The 15,514-nt window shown below is 43.4% G+C and overlaps 1 protein-coding gene across 14 annotated transcripts in view; it reads left to right on the top strand.

The window, feature by feature from the left end:
* DST (dystonin) overlaps positions 1 to 15,514 on the top strand; it is a 469,784-nt gene that overhangs the window by 44,922 nt on the left and 409,348 nt on the right. For all 14 annotated transcript variants that reach the window (XM_059178308.1, XM_059178298.1, XM_059178319.1 and 11 more), the window contains exon 3: positions 9,534 to 9,734. In XM_059178308.1, coding sequence (XP_059034291.1) covers positions 9,534 to 9,734 — 201 coding nt within the window. The remainder of the gene's footprint in view (positions 1 to 9,533; positions 9,735 to 15,514) is intronic.

Raw genomic sequence — 15,514 nt, 5'->3', positions numbered from 1 at the left:
TGCCAAGGCGGGTGCCAGACCATGTGGGATAATTTCAGAGGAGTAGAGACCATTGGCTGGCCTGCTGTTCTAATGGAGGAACGAGCTGAGTTGGCTGCATGGGAAAGAGCCTGCTTTCCCAGAATGTGTTGGGACAAAGGATGCATGAACATTTCTTATGGATCTCTTGGGAGAAAGAGCCTGGAGTCACTTTAAGCTCTGTGTAAGAGGAAACCAGGAAGAGTGATAGGAGCTCACTGAAGTGGCCCTGGTTTTGTGACTAGAAGTGGCTAGAAGGCTTCTTAATTATCTGAGAAGGACCGGAAAAACTATAGAGACCACTCAAAATTTTCTGTAGCAGTGGGAGAAAATGAGTTCCTCATCGCGGCTTTGAAGGACAGTAAGGAGAGAGAATATAGTTGTTTTCTGCGTGTACCCTTAGGATCCCTGCTTAGGTTATCTAACAGTTATAATTTAAAAGCCTTTTAAGCTTCTTCTTTCTTTAAAATCTTATTTATTTGACAGAGAGAGAGAGGGAGAGAGAGAGAGAGAGGTAGATAGATCACATGCAGGCAGAGAGGCAGGCAGCAGAGACCGGGAAGCAGGCTCCCCGCCCAGCGGAAACCCTGTTGTACGGCTGGATCTGAGGACCCCGGGAACCTGACCTGAGCCAAAGGCAGAGGCTTAACTCCCTGAGCCACCCAGGCACCTCACCCTTTAAGCTTCTTAAAGGAGATGTATCTCCAGTGGTTTCAGCCTCAACGTCTCCTTTTATTCTTCTCCCTGCCCCAACCGCGGAGGTCACGTTTTGCGTCTTAGGCTCATTGGGTGCAGTATCAGGGACCGACAGTATTTTAAGGATATATGTGTCCCCTAATGGAATTTAAGAAAGACCCATAGTAAGGTCTGGCTTCACAGAGATGAATGGAGAGCTGGTTGTGGATTCAAGGCCTCACTCCTCGCCGTAGTGAAATGCCTGAGGTGTGACTCACAACTACTTCACTGTTCACTGGCTGCTGCTTTTCTTCCTGCTATCAACCTGTCTCCTCACCATGGTTTCTGTGCCTTGTTACTGTTAGCCTGCGCAGGAGCCGCAGAGCTTCTATCATAGACTGTTACCCATAGACTGATCTATATAGATAGCGGCATCGGAAGCTTCAGAAGCATTGGAAGGTTCATTAGAAATACAGAATCTCAGGTCCGACAACCTGCATTTTAATCAGAATCCTTGGCTATGTGTATACATATTAAAATTTGAGAAGCACTGGTCTACAGAATGACTGTTCCCCCCCACCCCCAGTTTTAACTTCTGTGCCAAGTGGCCCAAGCTCTTGGTATTTCTCTGTCAAACTGTCAAGAGAGGAACACAGCCCAAATATCAAGACCCAGCAAGTGTGACCCAGAGGGGTGGGGTGCTATGGTACAAACCATGCTTTCCCAGGCAGTAGGAACCGTAGGTGGGACATATGTCAAGAAGGGAATGATTGACATCAATAAGAGATTTTAAAAGATTTCTGTTTATAAAACTGCATTTATCTTGATCGAGTTACAATACATTTGACATTTGGAGGCTGTCAGCAACAAGAGCTTCTGATCAGCAGAAACTAGTAACCAGTTAATAGACTATAAGTCAGTATAAAAGAAACATTGTAATACTAACCTATGAAACCTTGTCTAAAATAAGCATATCTAAAAGAATTGCCTGGGTGATTCAGTCGTTAAGTGTCTGCCTTCAGCTCAGGTCATGATCCCAGGATCCTGGGATGGAGCCCTGCTCAGCAGGCAACCTGCTTCTCCCTCTCCCACTCCCACTGCTTGTGTTCCCTCTCTCACTGTCTGTCAAATAAATAAAATCTTAAAAAATAATAAAATAAGTATACAATTCCTTAGATGTTTTAAAGATTAAAAATTGACTTCTTACTATCATCACACTGCTAGGAACCAGTGATCTATACCAAAGAATGATTATTAGAAAGTAAGTCTTTGAAAAGGTAATATTTTGTCCCATTATCCCTTATTTGTCAGAGAATACCTCCTCTCTGAAAACAAAAATGTAGCTCCAGATAGAGTATTTCTCATCCAGCTGAAAGAGTGGCTTCCATGGCCATTCTTTTAGTATAGGATTATTAAAATCACAAGTGACAAAGTCGCTTTAATCTTGAAGGTCCCTCTGCACATAGTGCAGTAGGGAACAGTGTTATTATGACCAGAATTACTGACTAATACCTAGCAAGGGGCAGGAGCTGGCATTACAGCAGGGATTCTCAGTACAGCCTTGGGATGGCAGCATCAGCATTATCTGAGGATTGTTAGTGCTCAGCCCCGTCCCAGATTTACTGAATTAGAAGCTCTGAGGGTGGAGTCCAGCAGTCTGTTTTAATCAGCCTTCCAGGTGGCTCTGATTCTTGATCGAGTTTGAGAACCACTGAATTAGGGTAGCTCCCATAGCAAACACAGACTTTAATGGCTCAAACAACATAGAAAGATACTTGTTAGTCACTTAAGGGTGTAGTGGGTGACAGGTTGGCAGAGTGGTTTCCTCCATGCAGTTATTCAGGGATCATTGCTGATAAAGTCACGACCATCTTCAGTATGTGACTTTCAAGTCTGCTCTGAAGGTCATCCCAACCAAAAGAAAGAGCATGGAGAAGTGGCGATGAGAAATATTCATGGGCTAGATCCAGGAATGACATATGCTTCTTGTGTCCATATTCCATTGGCTAGAACTCAGTTCTGCCTAATGGCCCTACCTAAGTGCAAGGGAGGCTGGGAAATGTCTAGTCTAGCTTGTGCCCAAGAGGAAGAGGCAAGCATGGTTTCTGGTGAGCAGCTAACAGTCTCAGTCATAAACTCATTTCTGAGGTTTTCTGAAATGGGGACCCATTTTTTGCCATAATCCTCTTTGACAGTCTAGTGAAGCCCATGGATTCAGCCTCAGAATTGTTTTGTTTGTTTTTTTAGAGATGTTATTTATTTATTTGACAGAGACAGACACAGCAAGAGAGGGAACACAAGCAGGGGAAGTGGGAGACAGAGAAGCACGGTGTCCGAGGTGGGGCTCCATCCCAGGACCCTGGGATCATGACCTGAGTCGAAGGCAGATGCTTAACAACTAAGCCATTCGGGCGCCCCTCAGAATGTTTTAAAATGCATAATTTTATAATGTGTGTGTATGTGTATATGTATAATTATAAAGGAAGTCAATTATATTGAAAGATCAGTATAAATTATTAAAAACATTTTGGACAGAGCAATATATGTACTTCTTTATTAATGAATTAAATAATAAGTTCTAGTGACAGGTTTGTTAACTACTGTGATTCTGAAGTAATGATGATTATAAATAGTATTTCAAGATGCCTGCAGCCACTATAATTAAATATATATATGTATTTGATTCCTTTTGGTGGCAAAAGTCACTGATACTGCTAATAACATCAGGTTTATAGCGTACTTTCATAATTGAGTGATATGCTAAATTTCAAGTAGATGTCAGTGACAAAAAAATATAATTTATTCCCATCCAAATTAATTGGTTATCCTCTTCATCTGCTTTGAATTTTATCCATGGACCCAAAATCTTCTGCTGTACTCTTTAATTCTGGCCTTGGATGAAGAGAATCATAGAGGTTTTATGAGGTATTATTATCAATTATCATATTATATTATTATGAAAATATCAGCTTATTGAGTATCATAATATTTGTATATGGTAAATTTGTATCTTATATACCTATCAACCTTGTTGTTCTCAGGTAGAGCAATAACACAAAAGCAATTCTATTTAAATGCTCAGTGACTCAGTGTGTTAAGTTTCCGTTTGTTCAGGTGCTTGATCAGTAAGCTAGGTGGTAGCTTGATCTTTTCTAATAATAATTCTTACCTGGAAATGTTAACTTTTCAAATTCTTCTTCGCTTACCTAAATTGTTTATAGACCTTTTCTTATTTTAATCAACTGCATAGATTTCTAAGCACTTTCTTGGTGCCCAGTCCTGCAAATATATGTGGAGCACTATCTCTGAATGCACGAGTGCCCTATATATAATCTCTGCCTCATGGCAGAGTGATAAGGGCATTGGTCTTGGCTTGGAGTTAGGTAGACCCGAGTTCTGATTTGGACTTTTCTAAGTGCAAGTTTTTGCCTTTCATAGATTACTTAGCCCTGATAAGTCTCAGTTTGCTCCCTTAAGAAGTGGATATCATAGGCTTAGCACCTAAGTAGTGCTTAGGAAATTAATTGCAGTTAATGTCTCCTCCCTTTTTATGCTAATCGACACAACCAGCCTGGCTAAATCTGAGTACTCAACCTATAGGAAAATAGCGAAGCATCTAAAAGCATCACAGAAGAGTATACATTGGGGTTTTTTGTTTGCAGGCCACAGACTCTGTCACTAACCCAAAGATAATTTATTAGAAATGTATGATAGAATTCACAATCAAGACTATCTGGTTAGAACAGGCAAAACTAGGTAGTTTCAGAAGGTCTTTGGTGTAGCCACTAGACTGATGAATTCCTGCTGATTTTTTTCAGTCTTTACATCCCTCCAGGTAGTATTCAGTGTTCAAGCGGAGAAACTTCAATTAATTGAGACTTGGCCATGTGTCTACCCATTAAATGTACAGGTCACTAAGAGGCAGGATCTAGAGTGCGATATGGTGCACTCTGTCTCAAGACTGCATATCTTGAGAAGTTATTACCCCAAAGGCACTGATAAAATGGGGTAGCCTAAAAATGGCAGAAGTTCACTGCTGAGAGACTTCCAGGTGTTAATCACCTATTGGTTAAAGGGGATCCAGGCAAGATCAAGTGAATAGAGAAATGGACATTATACCGACACAATCAGGTCCTGTTAACATCTGTAAGAACCTACTCTTTTAAAATAAAATTTTCTTCTATCAGGTTGTGGCTTTTTCATATTTTTTTAATTTCTATTTTTTAAAAGATTTTATTTATTTGAGCAAGAGAATGAGAGAGAGAGAGAGAGAGAGCATGAGAAGTGGGAGGGTCAGAGGGAGAAGCAGACTCCCCACGATGAGCAGGGAACCTGATTAAAGACTGGATCCTGGGATTCCAGGATCATGACCTGAACTGAAGGCAGTCGCTTATCCAGCTGAGCCACCCAGGTACCCCAAAGGCTTTTTAAATGTAGTATTTAAGACAAGCAAATACAATAAAACTAGGGCCTATAATTCTGTACATAGTTTAGGAAAATAAGCAGGTGGCTGCCCAGTGATGACTCCATGTGGCTGATGTGTCTGTAATCATAACTATACACCCGACAGGTGAATTGCTTCTGCAACATCTAGGAAATGAAATAGTGATGATTACGGTGATAATTTATTGATTACTTATTGTTATATTTGTCCTGTTGTGAGTACCTAATGTGAATTATCTCATTTAAACACCATCATAACTCCATGAGAGAGGTATTAGTATATGTATTTGACCGATGGGGAAACTGAGGCACAGGGAAGTAATTTGCTTTCCTACTCCATGATGGAGCTTGTGTTCGAGCCCAGGTTAGATTCAGTCTTTAGAGAGTAAATGCTCCGGATTCTCTGGAGCAAAGAATTCTCTCTCCTGATGGTCAGGGGTGGCTGGTATCTCAACAGTACCCATGTGTATCTGTCAGTAAGGCACACCTGTGGCATGACGCATTTTCCTTTTATATCTGATTAATAACACGCTTTGTCTCTAAGAATAGCTTTTATGGGGGGTGGCTCAGTGGGTTAAGTCTCTGCCTTTGGCTCAGGTCATGTACTCGGGGTCCTGGGATCGAGCCCCACATCAGGCTCTCTGCTCAGCAGGAAGCCTGCTTCTCCCTTTCTCTCTGCCTGCCTCTCTGCCTATTTGTGATCTCTCTCTATTTGTGATCTCAAATAAATAAATAAAATCTAAAAAAAAAAAAAAAGAATAGCTTTTATGGGGCACCAGGGTGGCTCAGTCTGTTAAGCACCTGACTTCAGTTCAGGCTGTGATCTCAGGGTGCTGGGATTGAGCCCCGCATCAGGCTCCCGGCTCAGCGGGGAGGCTGCTTGTTCTTCCTTTCCATCTACCCCTCCCTCTGCGTGCCTGCATGTCTCTCTCTCTCTCAAATAAGTAAATGAAATCTTTAAAAAAAGAATATCTTTTATTCATACAAATGAAATACATAATAAACCCAGCCAACACATATGTATCACTCCACGGCAGATGCACTTCTAAGTATATCCTGTAATCCATTTATTCATCTCCGTAGCCCTATGAAAGTAGTCCTAGTTTTCATCACCATAGTACAGATGAAGAAATGAAGTAACTATTCAAGATCACACAGCTAAGAAGTGACAGAGGCAGTAGTCAATCCCAGATAGTTTGGCTGTGGTCTGTGTACTATATACTGTAATGTTTATAAAAAGTTGTTTAAAAATAATGCCAGTGTATTTAGCTATAATAGAAACCACAGAGGCTTACATAGTGCTGCTCAGATCTTTAAAAAAATGTGAACGTGTAAAGAAAGCGTGAAGAAAGTGACTGAAATTTAGGGAAAGAAGGATGGTGTAAACGGTTTCTAATTTCTATTATCACAAGTAAGGTAGTACCTTAAGTACCTTCACACTTGGTAGAATCTGTTGAGAGTAGATACAGGGATGCAGGTTTCCTCAGCTATTGCTGTCCAGAAGGATTGCACCAACCTGTTTGGATCTTGATCTTTTTTTGAGGGCATCACATTAAGGGAGTCCCCCCTCCCCAAAGTGTTTTTAGAATTTGTAGGCCAGTAAGAAATATTGATAATAATACAAGTTAAATTCCGTTGCCTATTACTCATAGGAACACAAGAGAAGGAGGATCTACTTCTTACCAAAGACATGTACTCACCTCACCCCAGCATGACAGGAGCTAGTATACCAGCAAATACTTGGTTAATTCTACCAGTGCACACTTTCTGAGCTGGAAAGAATGTAGGGGATGTGGAAGTTAGTGCCACCTAGTGGTAAGACTGAGCTCTGACTCCTGGAGGTTCTGACTCTTTGAACCACAGAAATACCAGGGAGATTGTTAAAAAGAGGTTCTTTGCATACTTGAAACTAGTGTGACATTGTGCGTCAACTATACCACGATAAAAAAAAAAAAAAAAAAAATTAAAGAGGTGGTGAGGTCAGTTGAGCGTCGGACTCTTGGTTTCAGCTCAGGTCATAATCTCGGGGTTGTGAGCTTGAACGTGGAGCCTCCGCTTGAGATTCCCACCCTATCCTCCTCCCTCCGCCGCTTCCGCTCATGCACTGTTTCTAAATTAAAAAAACAAAACAAAACAAAACAAAACTTTAAAGTAAACGAATAAATAAATAATAAGAAGGAAAAAGGAGAACGACCCCCCCCCCCCGCCCCCGCCAAATCCCTAAACCCAAGCCAAAAACGAACCCTCTTGGCCTCGCAGCTAGAGAGTCTAATTCAGAAGGAAGCAGAGTAGAGAGAGAGTGTGCGCTGCGTCTGTGTTCGGGAAGGGTGTCCAGGAATGCCCGTGTTTAAAAGGCAGCCCCACGTGGCGTTGGTTCTCATGGTTTGGTCCTAACTCCACTTAGAAAGCATTTTAGGGATTGGCCCAGCTCCCTCTTCCTAATCCTCTTCTCCGGCAGCTGCTGGAGTATCTCTTGATTATGTGGGAATGGTGGGGATGTTCTGAGACTATTCTGGGTGAAGAGGTTCCAGCTGAGCTTGCACACAGAGGAGGGATGGGAACAGGCCCGTGTGTTTGGGGATGAGAGAAAAGCACCGAAGAGTGACCTCAGTTTTGCCTCGTCCATTTGCATTTCCTCCTTATTGATTTCTGTTGACCTCAGTGCTATTTTGACTCTGTGGGTCACACCCTACTTTTGTCTTTTTTCTCCTCCTTCTTGTCCTTAGGCCTGGTATTTGGGGTCTCCATTATCAGACTCCAGACCTTCTTCCATGTCCCTCGCTGGGAATTCCCGTGTGCACATTACTCTCTCAGTATCTCATACTGCTTCTCTCCCTGAAATTCTTTCTCTTAATTTTTTATGCTTTTACGCAGTCTAAAAGTTTTTTCAGACATCTTTTAAAAGTCTGAAGACCAGGGCACCTGGGTGGCTCAGTGGGTTAAACCTCTGCCTTTGGCTTGGGTCGTAATCCCAAGGGTCCTGGGATTGAGCCCCCGCATCGGGCTCTCTGTTCAGCAGAGAGCCTGCTTCTTCCTCTCTCTCTGCCTGCCTCTCTGCCTACTTGTGATTTCTGTCTGTCAAATAAATAAATAAAAATCTTAAAAAAATAAATTCTATTTAAAAAAAAAGTCTGAAGACCCCTGGGGCCAGTGGGTGGCTCAGTTGGTTAAGCATCTGACTCTTGATCTCAGCTCAGGTCTTGATCTCAAGGTCATGAGTTCAAGCCCCACTTTAGGATCCATCCTGGGCGTGGAATCTACTTTGAAAAAGAAGGTCAGAAGACCCACAACCACACTGAAGCCCCCCTTGGAGCCTTTAACACCCTATATCGTCTAATTTCCCACTGTACCTCATACATAGCTTATATGTTTATCCTAGTATGTCATGAAATAATTGCTGCATAAATATATTATCCCCCGTCCATTATTTTACTTATTCATTCATTCCTTCTGTTGTTTCCCTTGACTGGAATATAAAGTCTATTCATTTTTCAAATGCCACCCACATATCGAAGCCAAATATAGACTATTTTCGGTTTCATTCATTGATTCCCTCTCTGAGTTCTGCCGGCACTGTGTCCTCAACTGCCCACCTTAACTCTTAATCAGACAGGCCAGTGTATACAAGAATTGCTGCTCTTTGAGGAATTGTAAGCTACCTGAGGGCGGAGACTATTTTATGTAATTCTTCGAGATTTTCCAAAATCATATATTCCCAAATGCGTAATATGGCTTACTTATTTAAAGATTTTATTTATTTGGCACAGAGAGAGAGAGCACCAGCAGGGGGAGGGGCACAGGGAGAGGGAGAAGCAGGCTGAGCAGAGAGCAGTGTGGGGCTTGATCCCAGGACACTGGGATAATGACCTGAGCCGAAGGCAGATGCTTAACCCCCTGAGCCACCCAGGCACTCTGTGTAATATGGTTTAACTGAACTTGTACTCTTCTCTTTATGGCATTGCCTCCGTTTAGTTTTGAATCTTCACTTTTGGTGTTTTATAATGTTGCTTTACCTTCCTGCTTTCCTGCCTTCAGAGTCTGTTCTCAGGAACATAGAGTGACACTTTGCCACGTCACAGTATTCAGCCCTGCTCCTCTACCATGCCTCATGCCTAAGTGGAAATACCCTTCTTCACATGCGGTCTGATGTATATACACATAAGTAAAGCAATGTGCTCACCTGCTGTTTTTATTTTTATTTTTTTTAAATATTGTCATTGAATTTAAAGCATTTTTTAATGTTGAGCCTCCTTCTACATCCATGCTCCCTTCAGGAATGTAAATGATCTCACTGAGCTCTGTGACTTTTAGAGCTCTTTGTAGAATTAGCGCCGCAGACTCTCCAGAAATGAACTCAATACAAATCTGGATTTGTGTGGGTTTGTTTTCCACTACAGGGATTCAGAGCGAGCCCTCGGCATCTCAGAAGACGGGCTGCAGCGGCTGCAGCTGCTCGCCTGGAAGAAGCCAAGCCTGTGGTGGAGGTTCACCACCAGAGTGAGCAAGAGATTTCCGTGAGGAAACGAAGAATCAAGAAAAACAGCCGAGTCCAGCCAGAATTCTATCACTCCGTCCAAGGTGCCTCAACCAGAAGGCCTGTGAGTAGAGAACTTTTATAAGAATGTTAAATCCATGGCGTAGTTCATTTCGTTTTAGAAAATTGTCAGATGAGATCGTCAGGTTGTTCAGTGCCCTGAACCCATACACATCCCAGGAAGGAGTGTGATTCCATAGAAAGTGCCGGGCCAGAGTTGTCCAAGAGGCTAGAGCTGGTCGCTGCAGACGGGGTGATTTAAAAACGGGTGAATTCTGAGCCCCATTAGAGGCAGGGTCGAGGATTAGAGCAGGGGCTGCAGAGTCCACAAGCCGAGGGGCCAGAATGGTGAGATCGGAGTTGGTCAAGAGGGTGAACAAGACAGAAGAGAAGCAGAGGAGGGAAGGGTAAGGCTGGGGTCTGGGCCAGTAGCTGAGCCCTGCTGGGATGTGGCTCTCGGACCGCCTAGGCCAGTGCTGTGGTCTATAGCCCGCCAGGGTGACAAGGGTGCTAGCCTTCTCGGCTGTGGCCTTTGTTCTGGACCAGGGCAGCAAGCAGTGTTGTCCTTTTCTGCCCAAGTGCTAGGTGTTGCTGTGGGCTGCAGTGCTGCTTACCTGGGAAAGTTGGGCTCACCGGTCTCTACCGCCTGACCACATTGTTCTACGTGCTCTGATATTTTTTCTCGGTTCGGGTCCTCCCCCATGGACTTCTTATGCAAGGTTGTGATGGTTAAGGATTTGGGGCTTAGAAAATGCCACTGTAAAACATTCTCAAAAGCATTTCGTAACTGCAATAATGTTACATTGATTTAGCATTAAAATGAGGTTTCCCTGTGGTTCATTGCTCTGTTGTGGGGAGCATTTCTCATGCTAACCTAGGGGAACCATCATTATTTGGATTGATAATAGGTTTTTGTAAATTATTATAACAGAACTGCCCTTTTGTGGAAGTAACTGTGTCCCAGGCACAGTGGAGAACGTCTAACTTGGTGCACTGGCCAGAGACAATGGCAAGAAGCTAAATTCCCTTACAGGAAAGGTCCTACATGTTTTTGACCAATTGTAAAATAAACTCATATTTCAAGATCAGAGTCTTCTTTTCACGATTTAAGGAAACAAGCTATGTAGAATTTGGTATCTATGTGGTATCTACTATGAAGTGGTAGGAAAAGTTATTCATTCAACAAACATAATAAGCTTTTTTATATAGGAAATAAGGGATACACAGATGCATATTCATAACTGATGATTCTTAAGAGCTCACTGTATAACAGGACCCCCTTAATAACCCTATGAGGTAAATGGTATTATTCCCATTTTTTGAATGATGAAACAGTGGCTCAGAGAGTATAAATAGCAGTCCTAGGTTTACCTAGCTGTTAGAGGCACACTCTAGGGTTTGGATCTAAGCAGCTTGCTTCTAGCTTCTTGGCTGTCCATTCTGCTACCTTCCTGTAGTACATGGCCTCTCGGACAGCTGAGTCCATGGACCGACATGCAAAGAAGTACATGAGATGCATGTCTGTGTTCTGAAAATGCTATTATACAGTTCTGAACAAGGTGCCGGGGAAGCACTGTGGAGGAACAGCAGACGCCAAGGATGAGTCCTGAAAGATGAGTATATCAGGTGGAAAGTGGAGGTAGGGATCTCTGATGAGAGGATCCTGTACAAGAGTACAGAGATGTGGAAGGTCTGGCGTACTCAGCAAGAACTGGAGGTGGTGCTGGTAGATGAGGCCAGCTGGGTCAGGCAGGGCTAGATCACCAAGGGATTGTATGTTATGCTGAAGAGTTGGCTTTACCTTCTGGGGTGGGGATCCGCTGAGGGTAGGGTGAATAGGCACGTTGGTTTTCTCGCTCAGAAGTTAGCTAACTCTTTGCTGCTTCTAATCTCCATGGGGTTCAGGTTGGATAAGTGGTTATCATCACACTTTAGAAACCATCAACCACCATTACTCTCTTGTGAGCACTGTATGTGAGCATGTTGGGTAATAAGATGTATTCCTGTTTGACTTTGAAATTGGTATCCAGTTTGTCTTTGAATGCCTAGCTTCTCTCTCCTTTTTTTTTTTTTTTTTTTTTTAAGATTTTTATATTCGACAGGCAGAGATCACAAGTGGGCAGAGAGGCAGGCAGGGGGCAGGGGAAGCAGGTTCCCTGCTGAGCAGAAAGCCAGATGCGGAGCTTGATCCCAGGATCCTGAGACCATGACCTGAGCTGAAGGCAGAGGCTTAATCCACTGAGCTACCCAGGTGCCCCAGCCTAACTTCTCTCTTTGTCTGCCTGGTGAATTACAACTGACTTCTTAAGAGTGACTCATGATCAGCAGCTTGTTCAGAAAAGTCTTGTCTGGTCTGTCCTATCATAGTGAGATACCTTTTTTGGTTTGATCTTCAGTACTTTGTACAGATCTCCTATATAGCAGTTATCCAAGTGAAAAAAATCAGGCTCTGTAAGAAAATGGGCATGGGTTCAAGTTTGGCTCTGTGGGTCTGGCAAGAAACGGTGGCATGCTAAGAGAGTTTAACTGAGGAGAGTTTAATGAAAGGACTATTTACAGAGGTGTGGACAGGGCTAAGATGCTTCGCTAACCTTTAGGTGGAGCTTACCCACCTACCCACTCCTGGCCTGAACAGGCAGCAGATGATGCTGGTCTTACTGGATCCTGGTGAGAACTACTGGGGCCATGAAAGAAACTTTCATAGGAATTGTGATTGAGGAGTGCGGCCACAGCCAGAACCTGCAGAGGCAGGAAGAAAGTGAGGGGAGTGCTCTCTTAGCTCCTGCTGGGCTTGGGCAGGGCCTTGGGAGGTGCACATCACACAGATCAGCCTCCCAAGGACAGAGCAAGGGAGAGGGGGGCAGAGAGTGTGAGAGAGGATAGGGACAGTAGAAAATAAAAGAGAACAGACCAGGTCATCTTTGCCAGATGGTGTAACTCTCTGAGACTCCAATTTCTTACTGAAGAGTGACAATAACAGTAGCTAGCTGTGGAGCTGGGAGGGTGAATTAAGCTGACATGGAAATAGATGGGACAGTCATCTGCTTAGAACCAACAATAAGTGGTAATTCCTTCTCTTCCTTTCCTTTCCTTCCTGTACCTTGACTTATTTGGGGGCTCTATCAACTGGTAGCTCCTGGCCCATGACCTCTGAATGTATTTTATTGAGTAAAAGAATGAATGATATTTACAGATGACATATAGCTTCTGCACTATAGGGATTTAGAGAACAGAGAGGGTTACCCTTTCTCCCTGCACCTCCCTCCCTGAATCCCCATAGGGTGGATGGGGGGGGGGTAACTCCTTCACAGAAAAGATGGGTTTGGGTTGGTCTTTAAAATTCTGGCCAGAATGTGGCATCTGGGTGGCTTAGTCAGTTAAGCATCTTCTATCTGCTTAGGTCATGATATCAGGGTCCTGGGATAGAGCCCTGCGTTGGGCGCTGTGCTCCCTGCTCAGCGGGGTGTCTGCTTCTCCCTCTGCCTTTCCCCCTGCTCATGCTCTGTCTCTCTTTGTCTCAAGTGGATAATTTTTAAAATCTTAAAAAAATAAAATAAAAGGCTGGCAGGAATGCAATAGGCAGCAGAAGTTAGGTATGGCAAGTGGAATAAACAGAAGTACTGAGAATCACTTGATTGGATGTGGGGATTTCCATGAGAGAGAAGTACAGGAGCTGGAAAAAGAGATTGGGGCAAAATACATTCTGGGCAACCCCTGTGTTTGAACTTCATTGTCTGTGCATCGTGGAGTTCTAGAAGAGCATGATCAAAGCACAATTTTAGGAAGCTTAAACGTGAGCAGGACGAGTCAGGGAGGAGCCGGACAGCGGTCGGGTAATAACTAGGGCAGGAATGTGGGTGGGAGGTAATTAGGGCTGGAACTTGACCCTAAGACGTGCTGTCCTCTCATGATCACTGCTTCTGAGGAATCAAAGATGACCTTTGCTCTGACTTCTTGAGAAGGAATTAGAAGGGAGAGAGTAGAGGCAGGAATTGGCAGGGGAGGCTACTCTGTTGCTTAGGGCAAAAAATCTGGAGAGTGTTCTTTGGGGCAGGTAAAGCTCACCTCCTCCATCTGTCTGCATCTGTTAGGGTTGTTGGGAGACTGGAAATTGTCAGAGTTGGTGAGGAAGCTATTGGTACCTTATCTCACATGATTCCCTTTCAGCCTCCTGGAATCTTATGGCCTCTGCTGACACATTCCTGTGTTTATGCCATATGTGGACTTGAGTCCAGGCCTTGTGCCTTCCTCTTCTGTAATTGGTTAGGTGCTGTTGGTAGTGCCTCACCAAGTCCAGAAGACACATACCTGAAGCCTGTGCCTTTCCTGACATATACCTTTGGAGAAGATCAGTGTTACCACGGGTTGCCATGAGGTCAACTCTGATGGTGTCTTGGAGATGCAATAAAACTAAATCAGCTATGGTGATTCAGGATTATTTGAATGACTTTATATGAAGCGCTCCAGACATTTTTTTTTTTTTTTTGAAGATTTTATTCATTTATTTGCGAGAAAAAGAGAGAGAGAGGAGAGAGACAAGCAGACTCGGCACTGAGCACAGAGTTGGATACGGGGCTTGATCCCATGACCCTGAGATCATGACCACAGCTGAAGTCAGCAGTCAGAGGCTTAACCGACTGAGCGACCCAGGCACCCGTCCAGACATTTCAAATCTCAATCTGAATAATAAACAGGCCCGAGACTGAGAAAGAATGAACTAGGATGTAGCCATGAAGGACAGGGGTCAGAAGCTGTGAAAGCACTGTTTCAGTGAGCTTTCTGTAGGACTGGCCTCTTGATGAAGCAGGCCACGGGCCACATGGAAGGCATTATACCTCAGGATCTTGGGCTGCTCTAACCTGTGTACTTTTTCTCAATCCATAATTTATACTCAAATGTGCCTAGATGCATTCATAATAGAGATCACTAATATAAACTTAATAATGTATGTGCATTTTATTTCACTCCTTTGGAATGTTTCTGAAGGTGAGTTAGCTAAAAAAAATAATCCTGATTTTTCTCTTAGTAAATTTGCCTTGGGACTTTTGTTATGACATGTCACTGGAACACTTAAGGAATTTTCCACCACCTTGGAGCAGAAAAGATACTTAGTTCCCGATCTCCATTTGTTCTTTAGTATTTTGACAGTACAAAGCCTTTTTTGGGTGAGTACCAGAATCCTAGAGTTTTTAAGCCTTCTCATCATCACAATACACATAATAAACAAGATCTCTCACGTTTACTGCCTGCTTACCATGTGGGCAACATGTGGGCATTGTTCTCCGGTGTTTCCCTGTTTTTTCTCATTTCATCTCCCCAGTGCTTCTCTGGGGTAGGTGCTTACTTTCTGGAAGGGGAAGCTTGTCATGCAGCTGGTAGATAACAGCACTAAGATTTAAATCCAAGCACCTTGACTGGAGCAGTTTGAGAATGGAGAAGTTCACATGATCATATTTTTAGTGCTAGATGTTTATCTTAATGAACTCTCCTAATGCATTTTAATCATGTTGAGTCTCAAGTTTTCCTGCCTGCATAGATGGTAGAAATGGTATTGAAAACCATAGGTAAGGGGTGCCTGGGTGGCTCAGTGAGTTAAAGCCTCTGCCTTCAGTTCAGGTCATGATCCCAGGTCCTGGGATAGAGACCCACATCGGGCTTTCTGCTCAGCGGGGAGCCTGCTTCCTCCTCTCTCTCTCTGCCTGCCTCTCTGCCTACTTGTGATCTCTGGTCTGTCAAATAAATAAATAAAATCTTAAAAAAAAAAAAAGAAAACCTTAGATAAGCTTCAAACTTCATTTTTGCCATGCATTTTACTGACCCTCTCTTCGTGGTAGGGAGTGGTAA

This window comes from Mustela lutreola, chromosome 6 (genome assembly GCF_030435805.1).
Source record: "Mustela lutreola isolate mMusLut2 chromosome 6, mMusLut2.pri, whole genome shotgun sequence".
NCBI classification, from domain to species: domain Eukaryota; kingdom Metazoa; phylum Chordata; class Mammalia; order Carnivora; family Mustelidae; genus Mustela; species Mustela lutreola.
The sequence above is the reverse complement of the archived record's forward strand: the minus strand, read 5'-3'. Positions and strand labels throughout refer to the sequence as shown.